General features: G+C 39.3%; 1 protein-coding gene across 2 annotated transcripts; it reads right to left on the reverse strand.

Moving 5' to 3' along the window:
* Positions 1-1,258: 1,258 nt before the first annotated feature.
* Positions 1,259-24,751, reverse strand: WTAP (WT1 associated protein). Of its 2 annotated transcripts, XM_054279408.1 has the most exons (8): positions 24,538-24,749; positions 20,434-20,471; positions 20,295-20,350; positions 17,531-17,589; positions 15,844-15,971; positions 9,179-9,357; positions 4,297-4,451; positions 1,259-2,482 (listed from the first exon to the last, which is right to left on the reverse strand). In XM_054279408.1, exons 2-8 carry the CDS (start codon positions 20,461-20,463, stop codon positions 1,899-1,901), a joined length of 1,191 nt encoding a protein of 396 aa, XP_054135383.1. In that variant the 5' UTR covers positions 20,464-20,471; positions 24,538-24,749; the 3' UTR covers positions 1,259-1,898. The 2 variants fall into 2 exon arrangements, 1 of the variants encoding a protein (XP_054135383.1); XR_008483191.1 differs by lacking the exon at positions 1,259-2,482 and having other exon boundaries at positions 4,362-4,451; positions 8,625-9,357; positions 24,538-24,751.
* Positions 24,752-25,164: the final 413 nt, after the last annotated feature.

Raw genomic sequence — 25,164 nt, forward strand, 5'->3', positions numbered from 1 at the left:
TATGTTATGATCAAATAACATTCATTATCAGGGACTTCTGTGATCTAAAAATTCCTTTGGGTGCCAGATGCCAGTACCATTTTTGTATAGGTATTTGTCACTTCTCTTTCATGCATTCAACCATTCAACTGCTATTTTTCAAGCAAAAAGGCCTGAAGCAACATTCAAAAAGCAACAAGGAATCACCAATGGAATTTGTATGGAATACTTCCAGTGACCACTACCAAGTGGTTTGAGGACACTGATATGAACCCTATGAAATTAAAATAGCAGTGGTGCTAGCTATGGACTAGCATGATTTTAATACAGACAAGCATAGCTGGTAGCATTTTAATTACATCCATCTGTCTTGGACAATATTACTGCAGATACTAATTTGTGCCACTTAAAAATGCTACCACAGAAGCCCTTCTATAAGAAATTACTGTAACTGTAAATTTAAACCAAGGCAAGTGTGCTCTAGAACTTTAGAGAGACTCCTTTCAAACAAGTTTCCACAGTGAATTGCCCAGCAGTTAAACTACTTATTATTTTAATAGCTACATATGCATTAATTAGTCACCTGGTAATTACAAGACTCACAGGTAGAAAAATGTTGAAACTGGAAACTCTTTAGTCCACCCTAAAATACACTGCTAAGTACTTTTGTCTTACCTTGAACAGTGCTCTTTCATCTTCTTGCTCATGTGCTACCAACACTAAACTAGTAGATCAAAAATAAACACCAGAAACCCAGGTTCTGAAAGTCACAGCTCATTGCTACTGAGCAATAAGAGTATATTTAATTAAAGGGAATTCTTTCACTCTCTGCACCTGTTAAGAAATCAGTTTCCTCAGGCAGGCATTTAAAAACGAAGTTAACCAGTTCAAAAGGCTGAATTGCTAATTCCTTATGTTTTTTAGTTTAATTTGTGCATTTACCTGTTACGTACTTCAAGCTTTTGAGTCTGGCTTGTTTTTTGGTTTTTCTATACTCGTTAATAAAACCAGGTTCAAATCCTAAAGCTTACTTTATTAACTTCTCCTTTCCACCTCCCCTCCATCCCCACCCTTTTTCTGCCAGTCAGGACAAAACCTTTGGAACAAGCACTATCAGGCTGTCTTGAAATTAGTACTAGCACACACCTACACCTTCATGTATTGGGCATACTCTGTATCAGAGAGGATTGACACAGATACAAATTCAACTCAAAAGCAAGCACTACAAATACACCACATACAAATAAGCCACATAAGTCAATGCAGAACAATGAGGAAATTACATTATTAAAAGTTTTTATTTAGGTTTGGTCAGTACAGGTAAGATAATATTGGAGTCACAGAGCAATATGCATCAACAGGATACAACAGTTCTTAAAAACTGAGTAACTATGCACACAATTCATAAACATTCGGTCACCTAAGGAGAAAATGCACAGATGTATGGTGGGAAAAACTGTAATTAACACTGAAACTACTACAGGACTCCTTCAGTAAGTCCATCTTTTTAGTGATAAAACTACTGTACTGGGCAAACTTGGCAGTCAAACCCACAGCTATTATGACAAATCTTGAAGGTGGTGTTAAGTATAACAGTATGAGTAAGAATGCCCTTACACAGCACAGGTTCTAGATATACACAGATTTGTACAGACATCATTTATGTTATACTTTATGGAAATAATTTCCATTTCAACTTCACATTAACTCATATAAAAATAACTTGAGCTACACAAACATCCTTTTAGCAACATTCAACGTAATTAACTGTTAAAATTTCCAAAGTGGCAGAGGTATTGAAGCAAAAAGAAACCCACAAAAAGGCAAAATTGTGACAAGTATGCACTAATTTAAACGGCTTCTGGACAGTATCCTCTCCCAATTTCAATGACACTGTATAAAAATTTTGCAGAAAAATGTTACAAAACTGAACCCTGCACATTTACACTGGAGTCCAAACCATTCTGGACATGACGAGAACCCACAGTTCTGTTACCTTTCATGCTCACCGTTTTCTCCTCTTGAGGATCATGATTGGAGTCTGTGTCATTTGAGTGGTGAGTGAGAGAGTTTTCACTGCCAGTGGGAGAGTCTACACTTTCATACCCAGTACTGAGCTGGTTTATGTAGCTACCACTTCCTCTACCAGTTCTATCTTCAGAGTGGTTGGATAGCTTATTACCATTCCCTGGAGAAGCCGGGAAGTCATCCTCCGTGCCGCTACCCTCCCTATAAAATGCAGGCCCAGACGTCCGCTGGTGGGAGGAGCTGCCATTGCTTGGTCCGTTTGCCAGGCGGCTGCAGTCTTTGCCCGCCGCCTCTCCCTGCTCCGCGGGCTCGGAGGATGGAGTCCTGCTGGTACCTGGGTTGGGGGCCTGCGCCTGCTGCTGCTGGTACTGTGCCAACTGCTGCCGCGTCTCCTTCAGCTGCTGCTGAAGAACTAGAATGGTACTCTGCATACCTTCTACCTCCTCATCAAGCTGGATGATGAAGTCATTCAACTCTATGTAAAGAAAACACATTGGTGGCAAACACTTAATAGCCCATATATAGTTTAAATCTCAGACAAGAAATTAAAATCCCATAACTCAACATTTCATGCTGAAATTTTTCAATTAACTATTGTCTCAGCCATCAGGTATGCACTGGTTTTGATACTCTGCCTCTGAAGGAGAAAATGTGGTATCTACCTATTTTCTAAACTGCTATTGAAAATATTTGAGAAAAATTTAACTTCTGAGCAAGAAAAGAAGATATTCAGGAAAAAGCTCAATTGCAGTAATTAATATTGTGCAAGTAGATCCTGTTGTGTCTACTTTTACTCAAGTATACATCCCTGGCAGAAATACTGTAAAAGTGACCATGAACCATATCCATATGTAGCAAATCTGAGTTACTGCAAAACCCTATTCAATAGCCAAAAGTAGTAGTTTTTCATCCTATTTCAAGGAAGTTTCAATTCTTACTGTGTTTAATCCTTGAAATTGTTCAAGAGAGAACACAAAAATACCTTCTTACCAACAGAGGGTTAACTAATTTCATAGCATTTTAATATTTATATATCACAAAAAGGTTTTTACAATTAGTATTGCATTCTGGAACAAAACAAATTTGACCACAAAACAGTATAAGAAACACTGATTCAGTCTTCAGTTCAACTGCACCATCAGTAGGCCAGAGAAAAAAAAATGAAAACTGCTTAATATTGTAAATTTTTTTTTAAATGTTCTTGCTGCTACAGAAAACAATCATTAGGAGAACTCTTATTGCAGAAGTAAGATCATCTTCATTCATATATGGGGAAGAAGCAACTCATTGCTGGAAATTACTACATTCAAAAGCAGCAGTCTTTAAAGAACATCTACACTTGCTTCAATTATGTACTTGGTAAATTTTGTTGAAGTGCATTATCAAAACAGTAGTTACTATTCCCACAAAATGACACTATACAATCATTTCCTTAAGAGTTCTAGTTATTTTATACTGCTGCTTTCTCAAAGAGATGAAAATATGATTGGGGAATATGATCTACTCCTAAAAATGCATCTCAGATGGGATGCCATACCAAGTTTCTGGTATCTTACAATCTTCAGATGCAAAACCAACAAAAATATATTCAGATCTATGTGATGTCTATATAGGTTATAACCCCAGGACTACCCATATAGGTTATATTCAGAACACCTAATCTAACATTCTATGAAGAGCCACTGACACTACAAAGAATTTGAGACTGAAGAAAGACTTTTAAACCTGCATTTTCCCCTCCATTTAAATTGTGCAAGAGGTCAGAGTTTTTAGATCATTTCAATTTAGGCTTATGGTGTTGCAAAATTTAGATTATAAACACAATGAGACATTTTCATTCACCTGGGTTACCAAAAGGAAAAAAACCAGTTTTTCATATTCTTAAGCACTGTTGAAAAGTTGAATTTTTAAAAAAATTCCAAATGAGTCAGAGTTAACAAGAAGCTTTCTGCTCTCAGTGCATGCCTAGGCTATATGTTAACAGCTCTCATCTTGCCAATTCACCAGTAATGTGTGCAGTCTAAACATTCCCTATTAAATAGCAAGACTTACAGTATAAAAATCTCTATTGCAAGCACTGCATTACTGGAGCTGTGAATCCCATGAGTTCCCCGACGTTTAAGGATTTTGTTTAACTAAGGACTACCAATTAATACTTACTATTACATGTTTTACTCAATACTGCCCTTTCATTCTGGCAAAGGTGATTTTGTATTATCTATATCATCACAGAATTAAACTTGCAGAAGGGCAAGGCAACTTTTCTATTTTTGTTAAAAAATCCCTTACCATCCTGACTGCTTTTAAGTTCCTCACTATATTTCTTCTGTAAAGCCAATTCTGCCTCAAGCTGTGCAATACGTCCTTGGGACAGCTGCCTTCCAAGCTCTTGATTCTCCTGGATAAGCATTCGACACTTCGCCATTAACTTTTTCCCTGTTTGGCTGCAAAGGAAAGAGCCATCTATCACAAAATGAATTTAAAACCTTCAGTTATCTTCCTCAATCACGAATAAAGACAAAAAGGAGATGCGATTTCTGCATGTCACAATCCAAGGAACATTATGCCTCAACATAATTGTCATAGCAGAAAGTCTCCCTATAGTTACCACGTGCTGTTCCAACGCCAGGTGATCTTCTGTCGCTGTCCCACAAAGTGGAAGGCAAGTTTTATTACTGAAAATATGAATAAGCATATTGCACTCTTTTAATACCAACATCTGGATTATCAGTATGCACAATCTTGCATGTGCCAATTCTTAATGTAGTTAAATACTTGATTAAAGATGTGTTTTTCAATTCAAAAAAATCAAGGACTGCATACAAACAAGCAAATTATAAGCAAAATCACTGCCCATTTGTTGTAGTAATGAAATTTAATAACTGAATTTGAGCGAAGAGAAGTTGCTTGGGGGAAATAATCAATCTCATGTTCATTTTTCATACGGACAACCGTTTTTCTTTAATAGGTTTAAACATTCATTTAAATGCTGTCCAGGTACTCTTGTTTAAAAAATGAGATGTCCATTTTGCAACTCAACTTATGTGTTTGACAGTCACATGCAGAGTCTGCTTCATGATTTCTATGGTCATAAGTACATCTTGTATGGTGAAGAAGAATGAAAATGTAGCTGGACATTGTAAGGACATCAAGGAAGGGGCATATTATCTATCTACTTTCTTTAAATTGACAGATTTCAGAAGGTAAGTAATGATCATTAGGACACAGTTTCTGAAAGAAACATGAAACAGGTAGAAACTGACAAGATTTTCTTTACTAAATTGGTAATGTTACACATCTTTAATCTTCATGATAAAAATCTCATTGTAAAGCATTATAGGAAGTAGTATGCAAATTAATATATAGGCAATACAGCTGACTCCATGAAAGAAATAAATTGAAGTCCTTTAGGACTCTCAGTCTGCCAAGTCAGGATAGCATCCCCAAACAATTCTCCTTTTAATAGGCTCAGCACCATAATGAAGCTGTCTTCTTTTCTACAGAGGTGTAAGCTCTGGCAAAACCCCAAACTTGAACAGTTTTATTGTGAATTCAATAGCAAGACTTGTATTACTCTTCAAGACCAAGAAGGTCATTTAATTTTTTGTATGCTTTTAAACAAGTGACAAATACTGAAAAAACCTGAGGATTAAAAAAGTTGAAGAGCAAATTTCTGCTACAATCACAGCCACAGTTCTCTCCTGCAACCAAAATACAATAATTTAAAACAGCAATTCCTTATCAGCTACCTTCTGAGCACTCGAGCCTTAAACAACTTTTAATTTCTCTGCCAACTCTGCCCCATTTAACATTTTTCAACTGACTTTCCCAAATCTTTCAGATGGGCTGCTCCAGAAGGAATCTGGCTGTGTAAAGTCCTGGAGGCCTGAAAATCTGCTAAAGGCAGCAGCCTGTTTTCTTTCTTGATGTGATGTCCAATGCCAGGTCCTTGAAGTTTAAATTGTGCCGACCTAATACAGTCCAAGTCGCACATTTAAGATGCAAGTTTCCTTAGAGATGTTCATTCTGTGCAAAGCAGGACCACTTTGGAGATAACCAATGTGACAGATCCCAAAAGTTATTAGGCAGACATGATTTTTAGCCATTTGCAAATTCCTGTTAATGTATTCACCATCACTACAAATAGAAAAAGTTTACAATGCTTATGTCATTGAATGCTTTTCTCTTCACAAACCAACATCAACGGCAGAATCAGCAAGTACCAGTTACCTTGGAATTGGGACAATTTTAGAATCCCATTAATATCTTCAGGTTAACTCCTGCCAAAATGTTAAATATTTATTACCTGTATAGAAATTTGCATAGTTACCTATAATGCTATTTCTTCTCATCAAAATTTTTCCAGATGTTCTGAGCTAGTAGAGAATAACCCTTGCAATTTACAAAAAAGACAGCGCATTCAAGAAAATTAAATACAGTAACTATTAAAATAATTCATATGAACTGTAAAACTAAGTTCAGCATTGTTTTCACAAATCCTCTTGAACACACATGCAACAAAACCTGTAAGAATATAAATGGTTAAATTTCAGAAGACTAAAGTTTGTTGTACTACACTTACTGCAAAATGGCATTTCAACTAATTTTTATTCCAAGTTTATACTCTGCTTAATGATGGTTAAAATGGCTTAGCACAGCCATTCCTTTGATTACATGTCTTTTATTTCCCCCTCCAGACATCAGCAATGTTTATGCTGCACAGCTTTACCTACATTAAGGTCCAGAGCTAGCTCTGCTTAGGGCTGCAGTTAATGTGTTAACCACCTGGAGAACACCAGTTTAAGATCTGAATAGGGCCACTGCTTCTTTCAAAAACTAGGCCAGATGCCATGAAATGAGTAGTTGTGGAGGATTTAATTGTCCAAGGATGGACAATTAAAACAATTGGGGGAGGAGGCCCAAGATGCAAAGAGAATGAAAAAAACCCTACAAATATTTTACATGAGCCAATTTCTTCACCTTTCAAGAAATAAAACCAGTAAAAACTTAACCCAGTTAACAAAGCCTCAATTATTTACCAGGAAATAACTACCTTTCTATATTCCTGCCACTGCATGTATGAATTATGCAATTATGCACATTCACACCACTGACTTAAAATTATATTATGCAAATTAGGGGATGTTATAGCTAAAGAAATAGCATTTTCTTTTGACACTTGGGTTTGAAAGGCAAGTTACTCGTCTCTCCTCAGTGGTACTCATGCATTCAGAGCCTGAAGACTTTAGAAAACAACCAACCTGTACCTACATGTATTAAATAATGAATTCCAAGTTAGAAACAAACAATCTGCATGGCATGCCTCTTTCAACACACTGCAGTGAGCTTTACAAATGTCTTGGTAACACATTAACATTTTATTAATGTCTTACCTCTGTTTTGATGCTAGATCAATAAAATTATGCATAGATACTGCTATAGCAAAATCATTCCAGATATATCACTTTTAAAAAGGTAAAGTTTTTCTGTGGATTTTTCTTTTGGTGTTAAGTCATTACTCATGCAAAAAAAAAAAAAAAAAACCTGCATAAGTATACTAGTCTTTTATCCCATATTAATCATCTGAAGCACAAACAGTTAAAGATACTTCCAAGTCAAAATTATGTAATGGAATCTTAATAAAAGTCAGCAAAACTGTTAGAACACATCGCCTTCTGTGACAGCTGAATGGCTCTTTAATTTAAAAACCAATTTTTAAACTGAGTCATAAAACGCTGCCCAACTGTTTTGAAAAATCAACACCTCAGATTACTAAATAGAACTGTCTTTGCTATGGGAAGAAACAAACACAAATGCTACACCAGATCTACATTTTGCTTTACAGACCTTAGACATGCACTCCCAACTGTCCCAGATTGCTACTCTTACAAGTAACTTGGGAGGACAGAACAGAGGCATCAGTAGAATAGCAAAAACTCCTTCACTGAATCCACCAAAGAAAATGCATGCATTTAAGGTTTTTTGGTTTGTTAAAATACTGACTTTGTTTTCAGCGAACGAGACAATGCAGAAATAACAACCTGTTCAATTCTCGTTCATCCCAAGAGTTTCACGATACAACAGTAAAACCAGAAGTGTTCCTTGAACTATGTGTTACAACTATTTCAAGGCACATTTTATAGAGAAGCACAATACAAAAAACCCCAAGTGTACAATGGAATAAAAGCACCCCACCAACACTGAAGACAGTTGCCATCATGTGCCTTCTGTATTAAGCATTTGAGATCAGTTCTTAGAATGAAGATCAAAAAAGTCTCATTTCTGCATGAAAACATGCAGTGAAATTCTTATCACAACCAGTTTTTCTTATACATGCTAGTTGTGATCAAATATGTATGGCTTCAAACAATTTTAAACCTGCATTTAGATGGAACGTACAGTTTTGTACAGTCCTAATTTTGAGGCGTCCACAGTATTACCAACCATCCAGAAAACAGTTCATTATTTAGCAACAGTGACTTAAGGCTGCATCAAGTGCTAGAGTGCCCAAAGGCTAAACAGTCAAATGTGTACACTACCACTGTAGTGATATCAAATAGCACTCTTGTGGCTATTCAAAACTGGTTAGAAAATAAACTCTTTAATGCAAAATTCACCTCATCGAGTTTTGACCCAGCAGTTCAGTGAACAAGCAGGAAGTCCACAGTCTTATTGGCAAAACTGACTTACAGTGTCTCTAAGTCACTAGGCTCAAGGTTATGAGCGAAGCATATTCCACTTCTACCTTTTTTGGGAATTTTACATGTTCAATTCATGATTTATAATCTCTAGGTTCTCTCTCCTCCAAACTGTCTGTAGACACAGTGTGCCACAGACTTAAGACTTCTGTTTCTCCCTCTATTTTCTTCAAATAGAACAATTTTGCAAATGTCTACATGTTCTAGAAAAGATTTTTTCGAAGATGGCCATTTCTTCAGAATAGTCCGACGTTGTCAGGCCTCTGAAGCAAAGGGGAGAAAAAAGCTGAAACACAAGGTTCATCTGGTAAGTTTTACATTAAGCATTACAAGCTGGACAGTATAAGAATGTGGCTTTTGCCTCAAAACGTCTGAGTCTTGGTGTGGAAACGAGTACTTGGCTGTCCCACCATAGCATTCTCGTAGTGGGACTGTCAGGGAAGTCTTGACTGGGGAGTATTTGTTTTGTTTACCTATCAGGCGTAAATTTCCAGGCACTCAGTTCATTTTGGGCTTGTTCCAGTTTGTCTTTAGTCTGTTCCAGTTCACCTTTCATTTTTAGGAAAAACAAGTTGATGGCTGGGTCTACCATTGTTGATCGCAGTTGGGCAACACTAGGCTGCTGGACTTGCTTGAGGTACTGAATCTGATTCTGCATAAAATAAGAAAAAAAGACTATTATTCATACAATATTAAATAAAAATTATGAGTCCTTTCAATACCAATAGTTACTCCAAAGTTAACACTAAGGTAGCTTGCCCTCTCTCACACTGTAACCCGAAAAATGCAGGGTAACAACCACTTGTGCACACCTTGCACCCTTGTCCATGGGCCTGCTCACCCAAGGCCCATCCTAAGCACCTGCCATGCTTTACCTTTCATGGCAGATTCCCCTCCATGTCCCAAGATTATGTTCTACATGTCAATTTACATTTGTCAGAGCAATATCCAGAACATTAGAATGCTCCCTTTCTTTTCTATCTCCCTGCACTCCTTCTGGGGAACAAAGAGCATATGGAAAGAATTACCTGCTTAAAACAGATAGTCAATTCCCACTTAAGTTCAGTGGAAGTTATTAAGGAACATTACAGCAGAAATTGACAAGAAATATTTACAAGCAAATAAAAAAGCTTTTTAGAACCTAAGGGTTTTTGCAACTGCAGTAGTCACTTATGATGCACAATTGTGTATTTCTAAAACAAAAATTTAGAAATATTAACAGCAATTAAAACAGATTTTGGTTGGATTTTATTCTCTTTACAAAAAACTAAGCCAAAGGAGTTACAATTTTATATATTTGAAACACTAGCAATAGTCAAAATTTCAGAAGTAGTAACTGAGAGGTTTCCTTTTAAATATAGTATTTATTGTTCAAAACAAATGTAAATAAATAGGATTAACTTTAAAAGTTTCTTCAATTTTAATCCCATCACAACAGACATATCTGAAATTGTATGAAATGTACACATTTGGAACCCTGCTAATCACCAATATTGCATAAACCTGCACAGAATGTGTTGATTCCTAAATTCAATTTATGATGCCCCCTGTATCACACACATTTCTTCATCAGCAAGAGATGAACAGAACCATACACTGTTAAAAGGCATTCATTGAAAGTCAGATGGTTTGCTTATCATGCAGGCAGTCCTGCAGACCTGAGAGCAAGAGAGCTTAACTGACAAACCCTAAAGGGAAAGAGTCTCCCTGCACTCTCTCCTTCCCTTGGGACACACAGCACAGCCAGCAGCACTGACAGCTCACCCATGTTCCTGTACATGCAGCTGCTCTCAAGGGGTCTTTACACAGCAGTGGTGAAGAGGAAGTACACAAGTCCTACATACATTCAATGTGCAGTAGCAACCTCAGTCACTTCTAAATTGAATGTAACATGTTTTAATTTATGTACTGTTAAGTAGTAAAATTTCCTGGATTTTATTTCAAAAGTGGTTTCAAAAGTGGAATAACAGAAGTATTTCCGTGGACACATTAATCTGTTATTATGAAAATTAAAATACTTAGCTACTTAAAATTGAAATCATCATACTTTAAATTTTAAATAGACAAAGTTCTATATATGCAGAAAGAAATATAAAGGGAATAAAGCACTGCATATAAATATTTTAAGGAAATAAAGAATCCACATACAATGTGGGTAATGCGCCCAGAAACAGGAAAATCCAAACTAAGGTTATGCTAACATTTCTTGGATGGCATTTTACCTCTCGGGCCTTTGCCTTACTGAATGCAAATATACTGCTCACTGAATAAAGGTAAATTTTATTCATTGTTATTGATTTATATTTCCTATCCACTCAATTATTTGATTCTCCTGCTACTGAAGTATTTCAACAACCTGTCAATTCTTTGTGATGGCTAGAGCTAGTAGACAGTAAAATGGACAACTTCACTGGCAACATATTTCAGATATATAATCATGATACAGCAACATTGTTCCCAATCCATTTTTAAACAGACATCACTACCTGGGGGGAGAAAGGCCATGTTCCTGGTCTTACCAAGGCCCAGAATCCTCCCTCTTACACATAAATCTAAAAACTGTAACAGACTGCCTGGATCACTAGCACACAGAATTGGTGCTGCTGCTCCTCAGTCACACCAGAAATGCACTTAAACACTCCAGAGGACCCAGCCAATGCTGTGCAATGCCAGTTATTTAACAATCTCATTGGGGTCTCTCCAGCTCACACTCCTGAGCCCAGCAGATGGCACCTGCACAGGACTTCAGCTCAACCATCATTTCTAAAGCAGTCATGTACAAAAAACTTACTTAAGCTTAACAATCCTTGCTCATTCCCTCCCCAAACCTCAAAGACCATTCTTTCCCTCCACTTTTTCCAACTTAAATTTTCTTAATTCCTCCACAAGTGTTTTCTCCAGTTGTTAACTCCAGAGTTCTCATCTGTCAGGCTCTTCATCCATGAAGACCTAACAACCTCCTCCTCCCAAGTATGACCTGCTCCCAAAGCAAGCCCAAATGTCTTCTCTTTTCTGCCAATTTCCTAATTACGTTTGTCCTCCTGCTTAGCCAGTCCAAACCTCACATTCTTGCTCCGTCTAATCACTTTCTGGTACAAGTCACCTCCCACTGATATTCCAGGTGGCAAGGGTTAGGGAGCAGGAGAGTTTGCCTACAGTCAGGACCAACCTCAAGCTATAGCTGTACATACAGGAATAGTCACGTTCAATGCTAGACCCCAGGGAATGCCCACTTTAACACCTGAAATGCCTACAGACTCTTCATGTTCCCAAACATGAAAGCACACACCAGCTGGTATTTTTCAAAAGCCTGTCAGATGGACAAGTAGATGTAATTTTCACAGAGAGAATAAAAATCTTGCTTTACATTAAGCATTACAGCTTTCTCTCTGTTCCAACCCAAGGCAGGAGAGCACTGAAAGCAGTCTATTTATAGGGCTGTGTGAGGTTTTGTTCATGTGGATTTTTATTATTTTGTTAGACAGACAATAACATTTTCAATCCCCCTAGTTCTCACATTCTTGGAAAGTTGCATGCTTTCAGCTGAAATCATCCAAAGATAGCTACAAAAAACAGACACACTAAACATGACAAATTTACAAAACAGATCACAGGTGCCTGAGAGAAAGCATAAGCAACCGAAGTCAGATCAACTGTATATCCTTCTTATAAAGAAGGAATAAAGCACACAACTAAGAAGAGAAAAAACAGAGCTGTAACGTAAACCACAGGAGCGATGACTACCTAGTGCTACAGTCCAATTGCACCCACAGAGAGTTCCACTCATCGTTATCTGTTCCATGAAAAGTATATTTGGGCAGCAAGTATTTCCAAATGTCTACCCACTGACTCTCAGTGACTGTGCAGTAGCCCAGAAAGAGGTTAAGGCCTTTCCCTGAAGTGGCATTAACCTGACCACCACTTGTGCCAGAAATAAAGCTTTATGTAGAAACCATAGCCAATACTGCTCCCTAAGAGCAGCAACCTCTTCTAGAGGGCTGTTCCTGCTGGGGGAAGGTAGCTCGAGGCTGCTGCTGACAATAAGGCACACAGGATGTGAAACACCTGTACTTCAAAGTAGCCCTTAGTGACTCTAAAACCACAGAGTAACTTTGCAGCACCTGCCACAGACTTTTACTAAGCTGCTGGCTCTGAAGAAATCCACATATTCTCCTGCCAGACTCAGCACGGAGCATTAGAGAGAATGGAGCTATGCACCCCCCTCCCATTTTCTTTCTTCAAAAACAGCACTGGCACAGAATAAGGGCAATGATTCTGCTACTGCTACTCTGACATGCACACCTACACTTTAGGATGACAACTGGTGACTTGCATAAGCTGAAAACACACTAAAAAGCTACTATTTTTAAAAAGGGTGAAAATTATAACACCAAAATAGAGCTCATCACACACTGTTTTAAAACATAGCTAGTGTACTTCAGTAAGCAAGGTGTTCTACACAAGTGATCAGAAAACTCAGTCTTTGCCAACTACTAGCAGTTGAACATGGTATGGTATTATGTTTTTAACCATTTAAATTTGAATGTGGTAAGTCTGTAAAAATAAAAGTGTCCCAAAAACACATCTGCAGATTTTCAAGAAACTAGACACCATAAAAGCTCAGTCTTTCTAATTATAATGTGACAGGAAACACTGAAGACTTACATATAAATGTTAGTGGCATATTTTACCACTAACATTAAATGTTAATATAAATGTTAATGGTGTATTTTTAGATTATAAAAGAATTGTTAACTATAATAAAAATATGGAAAATTTATTTTATGGATTAAAATCAGGCATGTCAAGTAACATCACATGATTAATAGGTTATTAAATGATTTAGCAACCTCTAGCTTTGCATCTTATCCAACATGACATTTTTTTACTGTAGTGGAAAAAATACTCTCTAGTAATACAAAGCCAAGCAGTCCTTCAGACCTTCCTGAAACTATGTGCATTTTTAACTTGAAAATATCTAAACGTGACCATGTCTCCATTATACACCTCCAGGGTACCCATTTTACACCTCTTCTTCAAGGATGCATCTTCCCACCACCATGTGCTGTGGAGATTACATCCTCAGTGTTATTCTTGAGTCAAGGGCAGGAGAAATATAAGCCACCTGAGTGTGTGGGCATGTGTCTGTTTTTTGTTTTTCTTTGGTAGGTTGTTAGCCACCCTTTTTTTTTTTTTTTTTTTTTAAGTACACTGAAAATAAAAGCTCTTCAGAAGTTCTTCTAAACAGATGTTCTGGAAAGATTATGCAGCTATAAATATCTAACAAAGTGCAGCCAAAACCCCTATAGTCTTCATGATATTCAAATCATTCATGACATTCAAATTCAAAGCATTAAATACTTGAAGTTTATAACTTCAAGGAAGGAACAAAGGCAAATATAGCACACACAAATTTGGTTTTGGTGAAAAACTTGTATTTCTTTTTATTTATTTATTTTTAGTATTTACTGCTTTAGCTATATGCTAAGAAGTTCCAAATAAAAAAATATTACTGCTGTTCCACAGAGTAGAATTTATCAGTACAACTGCACAAGTGAAGCAGGACCAATACAGTAGCCTTACAACAAGGGAAGTGTTGCAGTCCTGTACCAGAGCAGATCTTCACTGGCATCCTGGGCTGCATTAGCAGAGTGCTGCCAACAGGCTGAGGGGGGTGATCCTTCCTCTCACTTGACACTGGTGAGAGATCTGGGGTACTGGGTGCAGATCTGGACACCCCAGTACAAGGGAGACACAGACATATCAGGGTGAGGCCAATGAAGGGCTGTGAGGCTGATTAAGGGGTTGGAGCATGTGACATATAAGCAGAGGCTGAGAATGTTAGGGCTGCTCAATCAGGAGATGCTACCAATGTGCATAAATACCTGATGGGGAGTAAAGAAAGCAAAGCCAACAGTGCCCACTGAAAGCACAGAAGGTGATGGGCACAAGCTGAAACATGTGAAGTTCCACTTAAACATAAGAACACACATTCTGCTTCGTCAGTGGTTCAACACTGGCACAGGTCAAAGGCTTTTACATTTCTCTCCATTTCAGGAGATGCTTAAAATAGTGTGCAGTCCTGAGTAACCTGGCCTGACTGACCTGCTGTGAACAGGCAGGCTGGACTAGAAACTGCAAGTCTCTTCCAACCTCCATGATTCTAGGCTTCATTTTCTGCCACTGCAAAGTAAGCTTAATCCCCTTTATTTTTTTGTTTATAACACTGTGAACTAAAGTGATCTTACGGTCTTAACAACAGTGAAAATACTGTGTACGGAGTTCAGTCACACTACTATACCTGACTGCTCTGAAAAACTTCAGGCAAAAAAGAAAGGAAAACTTAAAAAGCAAAGCAAAACTACAACACTAGTTATTAGTTTTGCACAGAGCTTGTACTTTTCATAAGAGAAGCTCTAGAGAGTATATTACTAAAACTAGCAATAAGCTTTTTACATTCCTCTCAGAAGCTGCCAGATTCAAGCAGAATGAAAATTATGTTAAGAAGATAATCCAATATGAGATAGTTTCCAAGAAACCAAAACTAAACACAGATGTAAAAGACACAGAAAATGGCCAGAAATGAAGGAGCAAGAAACAAAGATCAACAAAATACATATTCAGAACAGTAGAAATTAAGCAGATCTGCCAAACTGCAAAAGAACTTTAAACAAGTCAGTAGCAACTTCATCTATCCCGCCAAGAAGACAGAGGCTTACAAACAGCCTTACACTGTTAGCCAAAGGCAATGTGTCAGCCTAAAACCTCCTAAATGAAACCAAACAAACACAATCATATCCTTATGTTTTTATTTGTTCCTGACTCTAATGATACTCAGAAGTAACATTTTTGTAGATAGGCTCTGCAGATAAATGCTAGAAGAGAGTAAGCATGGCACATGCAAGAATTACAATCACAACTGCTGCTGAAAATCAAAAGCAATAACTAGTATTAAAAAAACCCCAAACTTTTAAGAAGTGATCTTTACTCATTCAATTAAACTACCCTGCTGTGCCTTTAAACACAGAAAATGTGATGTCGTAGATACACAAAAAACATTGCACAGCTCATAGATACTGGCTCACCAGCTGATGTTGCTACAACAGTTTGAACACATTTATCCTTTCTGAATACTTACAGTACACTCTTGCATCTCCTGTTCCTTAGTTGCCAGCCTCATCACCAGAATATTTTCTCTTCGGGCAGACTCTTGCTGTTGCTGTTTCAACTTCTCTTCAGATTCTCTCAGCCCCGTCACATCATTAGCTAACACAAGCAACAACAGAGAAAGCAAGTTTTATAGTACCTTCTCATAGGAAGTTTTAAAAAGACAGCTAAAAGAATCTAAAAACCAACTACATAAACAATTACACTTTTTGCAGGCATGTTTATAACTAGCATAAAGAAAAAACAAAATGTCATTAAGTATTGGAAAAGCTTAACAACAGCTGGCTTTAAAGCCATATTCCTGGTCCTCCTTTAAGACTTACTAAAACTTTCAAGACGTTTCCATGTCTGTATAAGAAATCACTTTGTGCTGCAAAAATCAATCTGCAGTCTGTAAAACTGCTGTTTATGGGCAATCCTCAAACTGGCCTCAATACTCCAGGAGCAAACAGCAAGACATTCAAGAATATTCTGTTCCAACTAGAATTCTGATCCACGGACATTTATGGAAAATTATATATGAAATACAAGAGAATGCAGCACATTTGCAAATTACTCAAACAAAAACATGCAGGCAGCTCAATACCAACTGTGTAGATTCACTCTACTACTTGCCATATGTAACACAATTAAAAACTTGAAAAATTTAAATTTTCATTTTTTCCTAATTTCTGGAGAATAATCAGCTGTAAATATAACCTGAGCATCAAACTGCCTCAGGACAATGATTTCTAAATAAAACCTTGCAGACAGTACAGGCCATAGTAGTCAGTGTTCAAGAATTGTTTTAAAATCAAGAAACCAGGAATGTTGAAACAACTTATTTATCTATGTTTAGATAGTTTGAGATGTGAATGGAATCACCTGTTTCCATGTGCTCTATTTTATTCTCTACAAAATAATATGAGACAGCAGTAGAAGAAGGAGGTAACAACAGCAAAAGAGAGGACATCCATTTGGACTGACTGAAAAATGCCCTTCAAACTCAGTGATACTTACAGCTCTAAGTATTTAGACTGAACAGGTGAGTGGAAAACAGGAAAAATTCCACCCCTAACTGGCAATACAACTTTTAAAAGTGACTTAGGATTGGGTGTTCAGTCACTCCCAGAATGCATTCATATTTTATCATTTCAGAGTAGGATGTTTTCCCCACATTATCTTCTAAAAGACCAAGTTTTAATGACCATGTAAGAAAGACAATCAAATTTGCCTAATCAGATCAAACAATCCTTGGGGACTCATTTTAGACATTTACCCCTAAACACTGTTTCTCCTCCCAGCCTTATAATCCTGTAAGACTACTAAAGGCACAGACATTGCTGAAGTATTTCAGTAGACAGAGTTTCTTTTTCTAATGGTAAAGTTCTGAAAGTACACCTATTTATGGGGTTATGCTTTGAAGCTTCCCCCTGCCCAGCAGTCTGTGTCCTATAGATGCAAAATAAAGACTTTTTACATGGTGGCAGAAATTTGCAACTGGAAAAGAAGTTGGTAAGAAAGCTGGGAGAGGCTGAAAACTTGCAATAGAAAAAACAAGGGCTGTTTTCCTAAAAAGTAACGGACATAACAGATTATTATATCTTACTTCTAGAAAGCACACATATTATTTTATACATTCTGATAACGTGCACCATTTTGAAACCCAGCTAACTTACAATTAAGGTCTGTGTACTTGCCCTCCAGAGCTTGCACATATGCTTCATATTGTTTCCACCTGTCACAGATATAAAAAGAAAAAACATTTCTGAAGCTCTGTTTATTAAATCAAGGCATGTCATTCCTAAGCTTTCAGAGCACACACTGCATAATCAGAAAATGTTAAGAAGGAATTACACAATTGCACAAAAGACAATTCCAGTTTTAAAACAGGAGCTTTTAATTGTGGAAATAGTTAAATTTGCTTTGCATCTCAGAGGAACAAAATGGTAGTTGTGTATTACAAGACTTAAAACTGACATCTTAAAAATCAGTATTTTAGACAAACATAAGGATCAAACACTACTTATTTTTGTTATCTTTGTAAAGTACCCTATATGCATCTTACTGTCATAGCAGAGCAATTCAAACAAAATTCTGTAACAAAATGCAATACAAATACAACATTAAGTATGTTACCAAGTGAACAGGACAAGCAGAAGTATCATAACACTAGAAACAGCTCATTCAGGTTAAGACCACTCTCTGATGACATCCATTATCCATAAGCCAAACAGTTTAACAACTCTCTGAAAACACGTTATTTAGGAAATTCATCTGCAGTCAAACCACATCACCTAAAAACAGCACTGCATTTTATACAAACCATCAAATCAGTAGCAAATAAAGTCTGCTGTGAAGTTTAGCATGAAATGCTTTATGAAAAAGTTCACAGCACAGTATTTTTGGGATTTTTAAGTAGTACTCTGCACCTAACTACGTGTGTTCCTCATGATGGTACAACCACACATTATAAAGAAAATTGATCTGATAGCTTAGCACTATAGGAGGTGTCTGCTCCCTCCTCCCCATTACCTTCTCTCCCTAACATGTATTTTATGCCAGACTCACCACAACTGCTCCATTTTAACTCTCTAACCTACACCACTACTTGAATTGAAACGATAAAATCTACCTATAGGTAATTTGGACCATTTAGTGAATTCCAACAGCACACTGAAGGGTCTAAAAAAGCATCAGAGAATCAGAGATCTGTAACAGCAAGCAAGACCAAATCACAGGGAAAAGGAAATGAAATCACAAGATCTCTTCCTTCAAGCAACAACAAAATTTTACATCTCTTCAGCTGAGCATGGCAACAGCATGAACAAACTCTCAAAGCTCTGTAAAAGAGAGCAGTAGTATTCAAACTTAACCCTTAAACTGATCTCTCTGATCTAAGGAGTTTCACCATTTGACCATTAAAAATTCTGTGTTAATTCAGGAGATTTCAATCTCCCAGAAGTAAAACTGAAACGGCCTACTAAACAGCAAGTCTAGAAAGAAAGAACCTAATTTTACATTAAAAAACTGACATGCGTATATTGAACAGTTATATTCCTTAAATCCATCAAGTGCCCTTTTTGAGGGCATATTAGTTTTTCTACACACTAAGAAGATGATTCAATAGCAACATAGCTGTCATTAGCAAATTCCCTTCTGCCTCTTCATCAACACAGGTGAGCTGCTAACATACTTTACCTCCTTGCAGGCATTCCATCACATTCTCTCCTGCATATGTGCTGGAAACTCATCTCCTCTATGTAGCGACTAATGATTGCAAGTTACAGACAGCCTTGATAACCTTTTCTTGTTTTTACACTATCAGTCAGAAAGCAAGTGGCACACAATCTATGCTTTGGTACTTTCACATTAATTTTATCGCAGCAAGTTAAGGGCACAGCTTTGGAGACTTAGGAGTTTTCTATAAAAAGGATCACAGGGCCAAAACCATTTATGAAAGAAGCCATTTTTCTAACTGTTTAAATACACTCTTCTTTACAACCCAAAAGACTGGATACTCAGAAGCAGACAGAAACTAGTTTTAAACATATGGAGCCAGACCGTTTACTCCCTGGAAAAAAACTGTCACCCCAAAAGGAGCTGGCAGGACAGTTTACCCAGAAGGGAGAGTAGCTGATCACTATGTACACTAAGTGTTGCATACGTAACCTCTTGTTTCTACACAATTTAGTCTTTGTTCTATAAAACAGCAAAATTTACCTTGAGACCCTAATAACACTAATAACTCAGTGTACAAGAAGCCAAGAACTAATGTTTACCACTATTCCAGCAGATAAACAGATGCCCCACAGAAGGCTGGTTTGGATAGCTCCTGGCTTACAAATCAGGAAATTCAGGCATACAGAGACAAGCGGCCTGGGGTGGTTTCTTTAAACAGATGGTATGTGCAACAGAATTCCCCATAATTGTTCCTGTCGTGACACTTAAGCTTTCTAAAAAGTTAAAAAGACAGCCAGGTTCTTTCTTATCAAAGTTCTAGGCAATGAAAACTTCATTTTAACATTTTTCTGTTAATATCTGAACATGCTGAGAAGACAAGTGCAAGGACAGAGAAAGCGTAAAAAAGTACTGGCGAAGTAAAGAGTTGACATTTTTCTGATGTTTAAAGTAGCTTGCTACCTGTCAAGGAATGCAAGCAATCATATCTTCTATCGTTATGAGTGAAGAAAAAAAAAAATACTCGTACTCATGTGCTACAAAATACCATTAAGGATTCTGCCTCTTGGGAAGAAATGTTCCCTTCCAAACTTACAAATATTTGAGGCTAGAGGAGAACTTTACAGAAGAGATACATTATGAAACAAATAAAACTGTTTTTCAAAACAAGGATGCTGAAAGACAACGAAAGAGTAAATTCACACATCTTCCACAGAAAGTTCACAAAAATGTTGAGATGAAAAAAAGGACTTTTTACATTACCTTAGGATAAGCTCATCTCTAGGTAAAACCTTAAAATCTGCTTCACTAAGGCGAACCTATGAAGCAAAAAGAAAAGCATAACTTATCAAGCTGTCCTGATTACCAGGAAGGGTGAAGTCACAAGTAATTTTACACATACCTTCTTTGGGAGAGGTTCTTCATTTGTCATTGTGAACTCTGAAGGGAGAGGAAAAAAAGGAGTTTTATTTAGTGCAAACAGAACACTGAACAAGTCAAACTTATAGCCTTAATTGTTTTAGTTTGCAATATTACACCACTGAAATGTTGGTTCTGCACATGGCAGCACCAGAGTACAAAATAACACTATGACATGCTTGCTCCTGTAATGTAGATATAGTCAGCTGCATTTTTTCTAAAAGTTACCTCAAACTTTCTATTTCTATCTAAAAAGCCAATCAGTAATCAATCCTTCCTATTTAACTAATCAAAACCACCCAACTTTGTATCAAACTGACATTTAGTATGCGTCTACATCTACATAACATTGTATTTTACAAGGTAAAGGATAATCAGGGTCTGAGGAAAGCAATTTATACTACTGCTCCTCCTCTTTGGAATAAAAGAGAATAATTTGTGAACATCACAACATGTTCTTACAAGTACTTATTCTCTTAAGATTCAAACAAACGGGAAGTACGGTTATTTTAAAACTCGTGTGAATACTCTCAAGAAAAGTAGGATGCAAACCAGCTTAGATAGGCCATCAAACTGAATTCCTCTGGGGCACACAGAGCACAAGGGGGCTGCATTTTGCTAGGGTAAATATTCACACTGCCCTGAGTTACAGGACATGCTTCCTTATCTCGAAAGAGTAATACACAGTATTTTCTACAGCTATGATTATGTAAGAAATACTGAGTTCCTAAACCTACAGGCATTCAAGTAACAGTAAATGCAGGGTTTGCTGGTGGCATGCATCTTTGCAACACGCTTTCCAGGGGAAAAGTTGCATATAATACTAAGAGTTGACAATCTTGTAAAGCTACTACTGCACATGTACCAGGGAAAGGATGTGTCAACTCCTGAGCTGTGAACACTGAGCTTTAAAGAAACAATGCTCTTAAAGAGTAGATATTCTATTTTCTCAATGATTTTTATGAATTATCTTAGTATTTCCACAATGATACTCAATGATCCATTTTAACTTTTCCAAACCCTAAAACTGTTGGTCAGTAAGACAAGCACACACATTCCAATGCAGCAGAGTTTTCAACCCGCACTAAGTGAGACCGCTGACAACTACACAGCACCCTACCAAACAAGGGCCTGGTTAACAACAAACAAAACAACCAACACTCACTCTCCCTTCCTAGAATAAATACTGACATTAGAACCCACAGAAAGAAAACATTCAGTAGAAGCATCTCACTAAGGAATGGCAGCTTCCTGTTGCTAGGCTCAGTAACACACTAAGTGCTTCCCTAAAGTAAGAAGGGCCCTTCACTCCCACCCCCTTCCCCCCTGCTAATAAGAAGTCACTCAAGTATTTTGCTTCAACTTCTGCATGCAGCTCCTTATTTGAAACTGTTTTACCAAAAACATACCTCAAATAGAAAATACAAGCATAAGAGGGTGCTGATACAAATTGCCAGTGCCCAATTCATTCAGAGTAACTTGGGATTACAGAGGGAATGCTTGTGACCCCTGTATTTAAACTGCCTACCTTCCCCCTCACTGTAATTTTTCCAAAGACTTTTAGAGCTTTTAACTCCTTTGGAGTTTGGAAGTAGTCTTGAAGATCTCAACTAGTGTTAAGTTCCTGACAGGGAGAAACATGCTTTTCAGATGTCTCACACAACTACACCTAACACTGACTAAATGGTGCACACGTCATTATGTGTGTGTTCCCCAAAAAAGTAGAGAAGCACACAAGTACCAAAAAACGTGAATTTCCCCCAAAGATCTGGCTTGTAACCCCTGCTGCAGCATATGGCAGTTATAAACATACAATTGCTGTCACAATCCAGAGTACAAGAAATCAAAGGTTGATGCTCCAATGCAATGGTAGTCAAACCCTGCATTTCCAGACCTCACACAGAATTCCAGCACCAGACCAGGCTACTCTAACTCTACACCCAGCACATCACTGTTTACAAAACCACCTCTTGCTTTCAGATAAGAGCAGGAAAGACTGAAGTTATGGGCCACTGCATTACAGAAGTTACTCCTTACTGCCACCTATTATTACTTGCTATGATAAAACCACACACTAAAAAATAAAAACACACTAGCTAAAAATATTCCATAGGTTATTCTGGAAAAGTTAGGTTGATAATATCTACAGATAAACACTTAGTGCTCTTTCCACATACATAAATTTCACCTTGCTACTGCCCTGCGACAGCTTTTTGGGAACCTGCAGTAACTCAGCAGAAGCTTGAGCACTTATTACTGCTGAATACTGCTGTCATTGTGCTCCGTGTTTCTCAGAAACAGCAGCAGCGCCAGGCCGGCTGCAGCAACAGTCACGGTGATTTTCCTCAGTTTTCTGTCAACAAACAGGTGAATCTGTATGCTGCAGACACAACTGCCACTGAAATGTTCATTATTTTAACATACTTGAACATAATACAGTAACTTCTCAAGCACGGCGCATCAAGAGATGCTTCTTCTCACTCGGCTCGCCTCTAGAAGTCATCTCTCTCCTACCCATATCAGAAATATCTTGCAAAAACATGATGAAGAGTCACTTTCTACAATAAAGAGTCAATGCAAACAACATTCCTACATAACTGACTGGAATTAACACAATTGTATTTGTGATTTATATTATGAACAGCTTAACTGTACTATCCTAACTAAGCACTTGCATGATTTTGCAGAAACAGTGGCTGCCACACACCACTCCTGCATATCTGCTCCTGGCAACAAGCAACACAAAACCATACTCCATACTTAGAATAACAGGCAGTTAAAGAATTTTCACAAAAACTCAATGTTTTAGGCTTCTATGGCAGTTTCAATTAGAAGAAATGTGAAACAAGGAAAGTACGTTTTAATTTTAATAACTCCGATAGAAGCCCGCACAGCTTTTCCTACAACGTTTATAAAACACAGGATTTAAAAACTTTTTTAAAAACCTCAATGAACAAAAAGTAATTGAATCAGGTATGAGGCTTTACTTTTTATACACAATCTGAGAGTTATTTTAATGATACCAAGAAAGAGTTCCATGGGGAAACCCCAGTATGGGCTCCCAGCTCCCAAAGCACGTACGTGTGTACATATATACAAACGTATAATTTACAGAATCGTTAGGGCTGGAAGGCCCTGTCCCTAACAAGGCAGGGTCACCTAGAGCAGATGACACAGGAACGTGTCCAGGTGGTTCCGGATGCCTCCAGAGAGGGAGATTCCGTGACCTGCCTGGGCAGCTGTCCCGAATGAGTGTGCTTCAGATTGCTCAAAAATTTCTCAGCTCACACTGCAGCCTGGAAGGGAGTTAAGGGGGAATGCACCACCACAGCAGCCTGTTCTGCCGCCCTCAAAGCAAAGAAGTTCTTCCTCATGATGAGGTGAAACTTCCCGTGTTTTAGTTTATGGCCACTGACCCTCGTCCTGCCGCTGGGCACCACTGAAAAGAGTCTGGTACCCTTCACTTTTAAGACAGCACCCGCCTTTAGGGTATTTGTATGTATTGATGAGAGCCCCTCTTAGTCTCTTCTTCCATAGAGTAAACAGGCCCAGCTCACGCACTCTCTCCTCGCAACAGAAACATTCCAGACCCCAAATCGTATCTGTAGCCCTCCCCTGGACCCCGTCCAGTATCTCCTTGTCTCCCTCGTGCTAAGGAGCCTTCCGACGTTTAGAAAGAAAAGCTTCACAGTAGCCCCATAACTGCTCAGCCCTCACACTCGCCTCAGCAACAACCGCGGGAGTGCCACCCCCCCTCCGAGGGCCGCAGCCGCAGGTGTTTGACAGACCCAGCTGCTGCGGCCGCCCCCCGGCCCAGGCAGTGCCCGCCCCGCCGCCCTCGCTTCTCTCCCACAGGGAAGCACCAAACGCGGCTCCCGGGGGCGCGGCGGCAGCCCAAGGCCGGGGGAGGAGGATCCCGGCCGCGCTGCCAGGCCGGGCTCCGGGGCCTCGTACAAAATGGCTCTAAGTGCTTCCGCTCTTCCCCCCCGCGCCCGAGCTGAGGGATGGAGGCGCCGCAGGGGTCCGGCACCCCGGGCTGCCCGGTCCGTCCGTCCCGCTGGGGCGGAGCGCTCGCACGGTCACTCACCTCCCGCCTGCGGCGCGGAGGCCCCGCGCCCCTCGCACGCCGCTTGCCTGGGCCGCGCTCCGCCTCACATCGAGCAGGGGCGAAACGCCGCCACCTCCACGCCTGCCGCCACCAGCTACGCGGGCGCCTCCGCCGCCGCCACCAGCTCCGCAGCCAGGACGGCCGCGCCTCCCCCCGCCCGAGCTCCCCCGCACGCCGCTCCCGCCCGCTCTTTATTTGCGGGTTCTCTGCGCTACAAAATGGCGCCCAGGGAGGAAATGAGCGCCCGCCCCGCCCCGCGGCCGGCGGCTGCGCGCGCACCCGGCGTGGGGGGGCGGCAGTAGCTGCGCAGCGGTGCAGGGCCGCGGCCCGGGTACCTCGGCCCGGGTACCTCGGCCCGCCTGTGGGGCGGCTGCTGCGGGGGATCGGCGCTCGCGCCGCCGGGAAGAAGCGGCTCCCGCGGGTTATTAGAGCGCCGATTTAAACCCTGTCAGACGAACGGGCCGCGCAGCGCTCGTGTCCGTGGGGTGCCGCGCGGCCTCCTGCCGGCGGGGGGCGCCGCTGTCCGGCGGGACGGGGCGAGCAGCGCCCGTCTCCCGCCAAAGCGGCTGAGGGGAGCAGGAGCCGGCGCCTCCTGGGGGAGCGCTG

This window comes from Melozone crissalis, unplaced genomic scaffold (assembly GCF_028551555.1).
Source record: "Melozone crissalis strain CALT ecotype California unplaced genomic scaffold, PUWL_Pcris_2 ptg000027l_1, whole genome shotgun sequence".
Taxonomy (NCBI): Eukaryota; Metazoa; Chordata; class Aves; order Passeriformes; family Passerellidae; genus Melozone; species Melozone crissalis.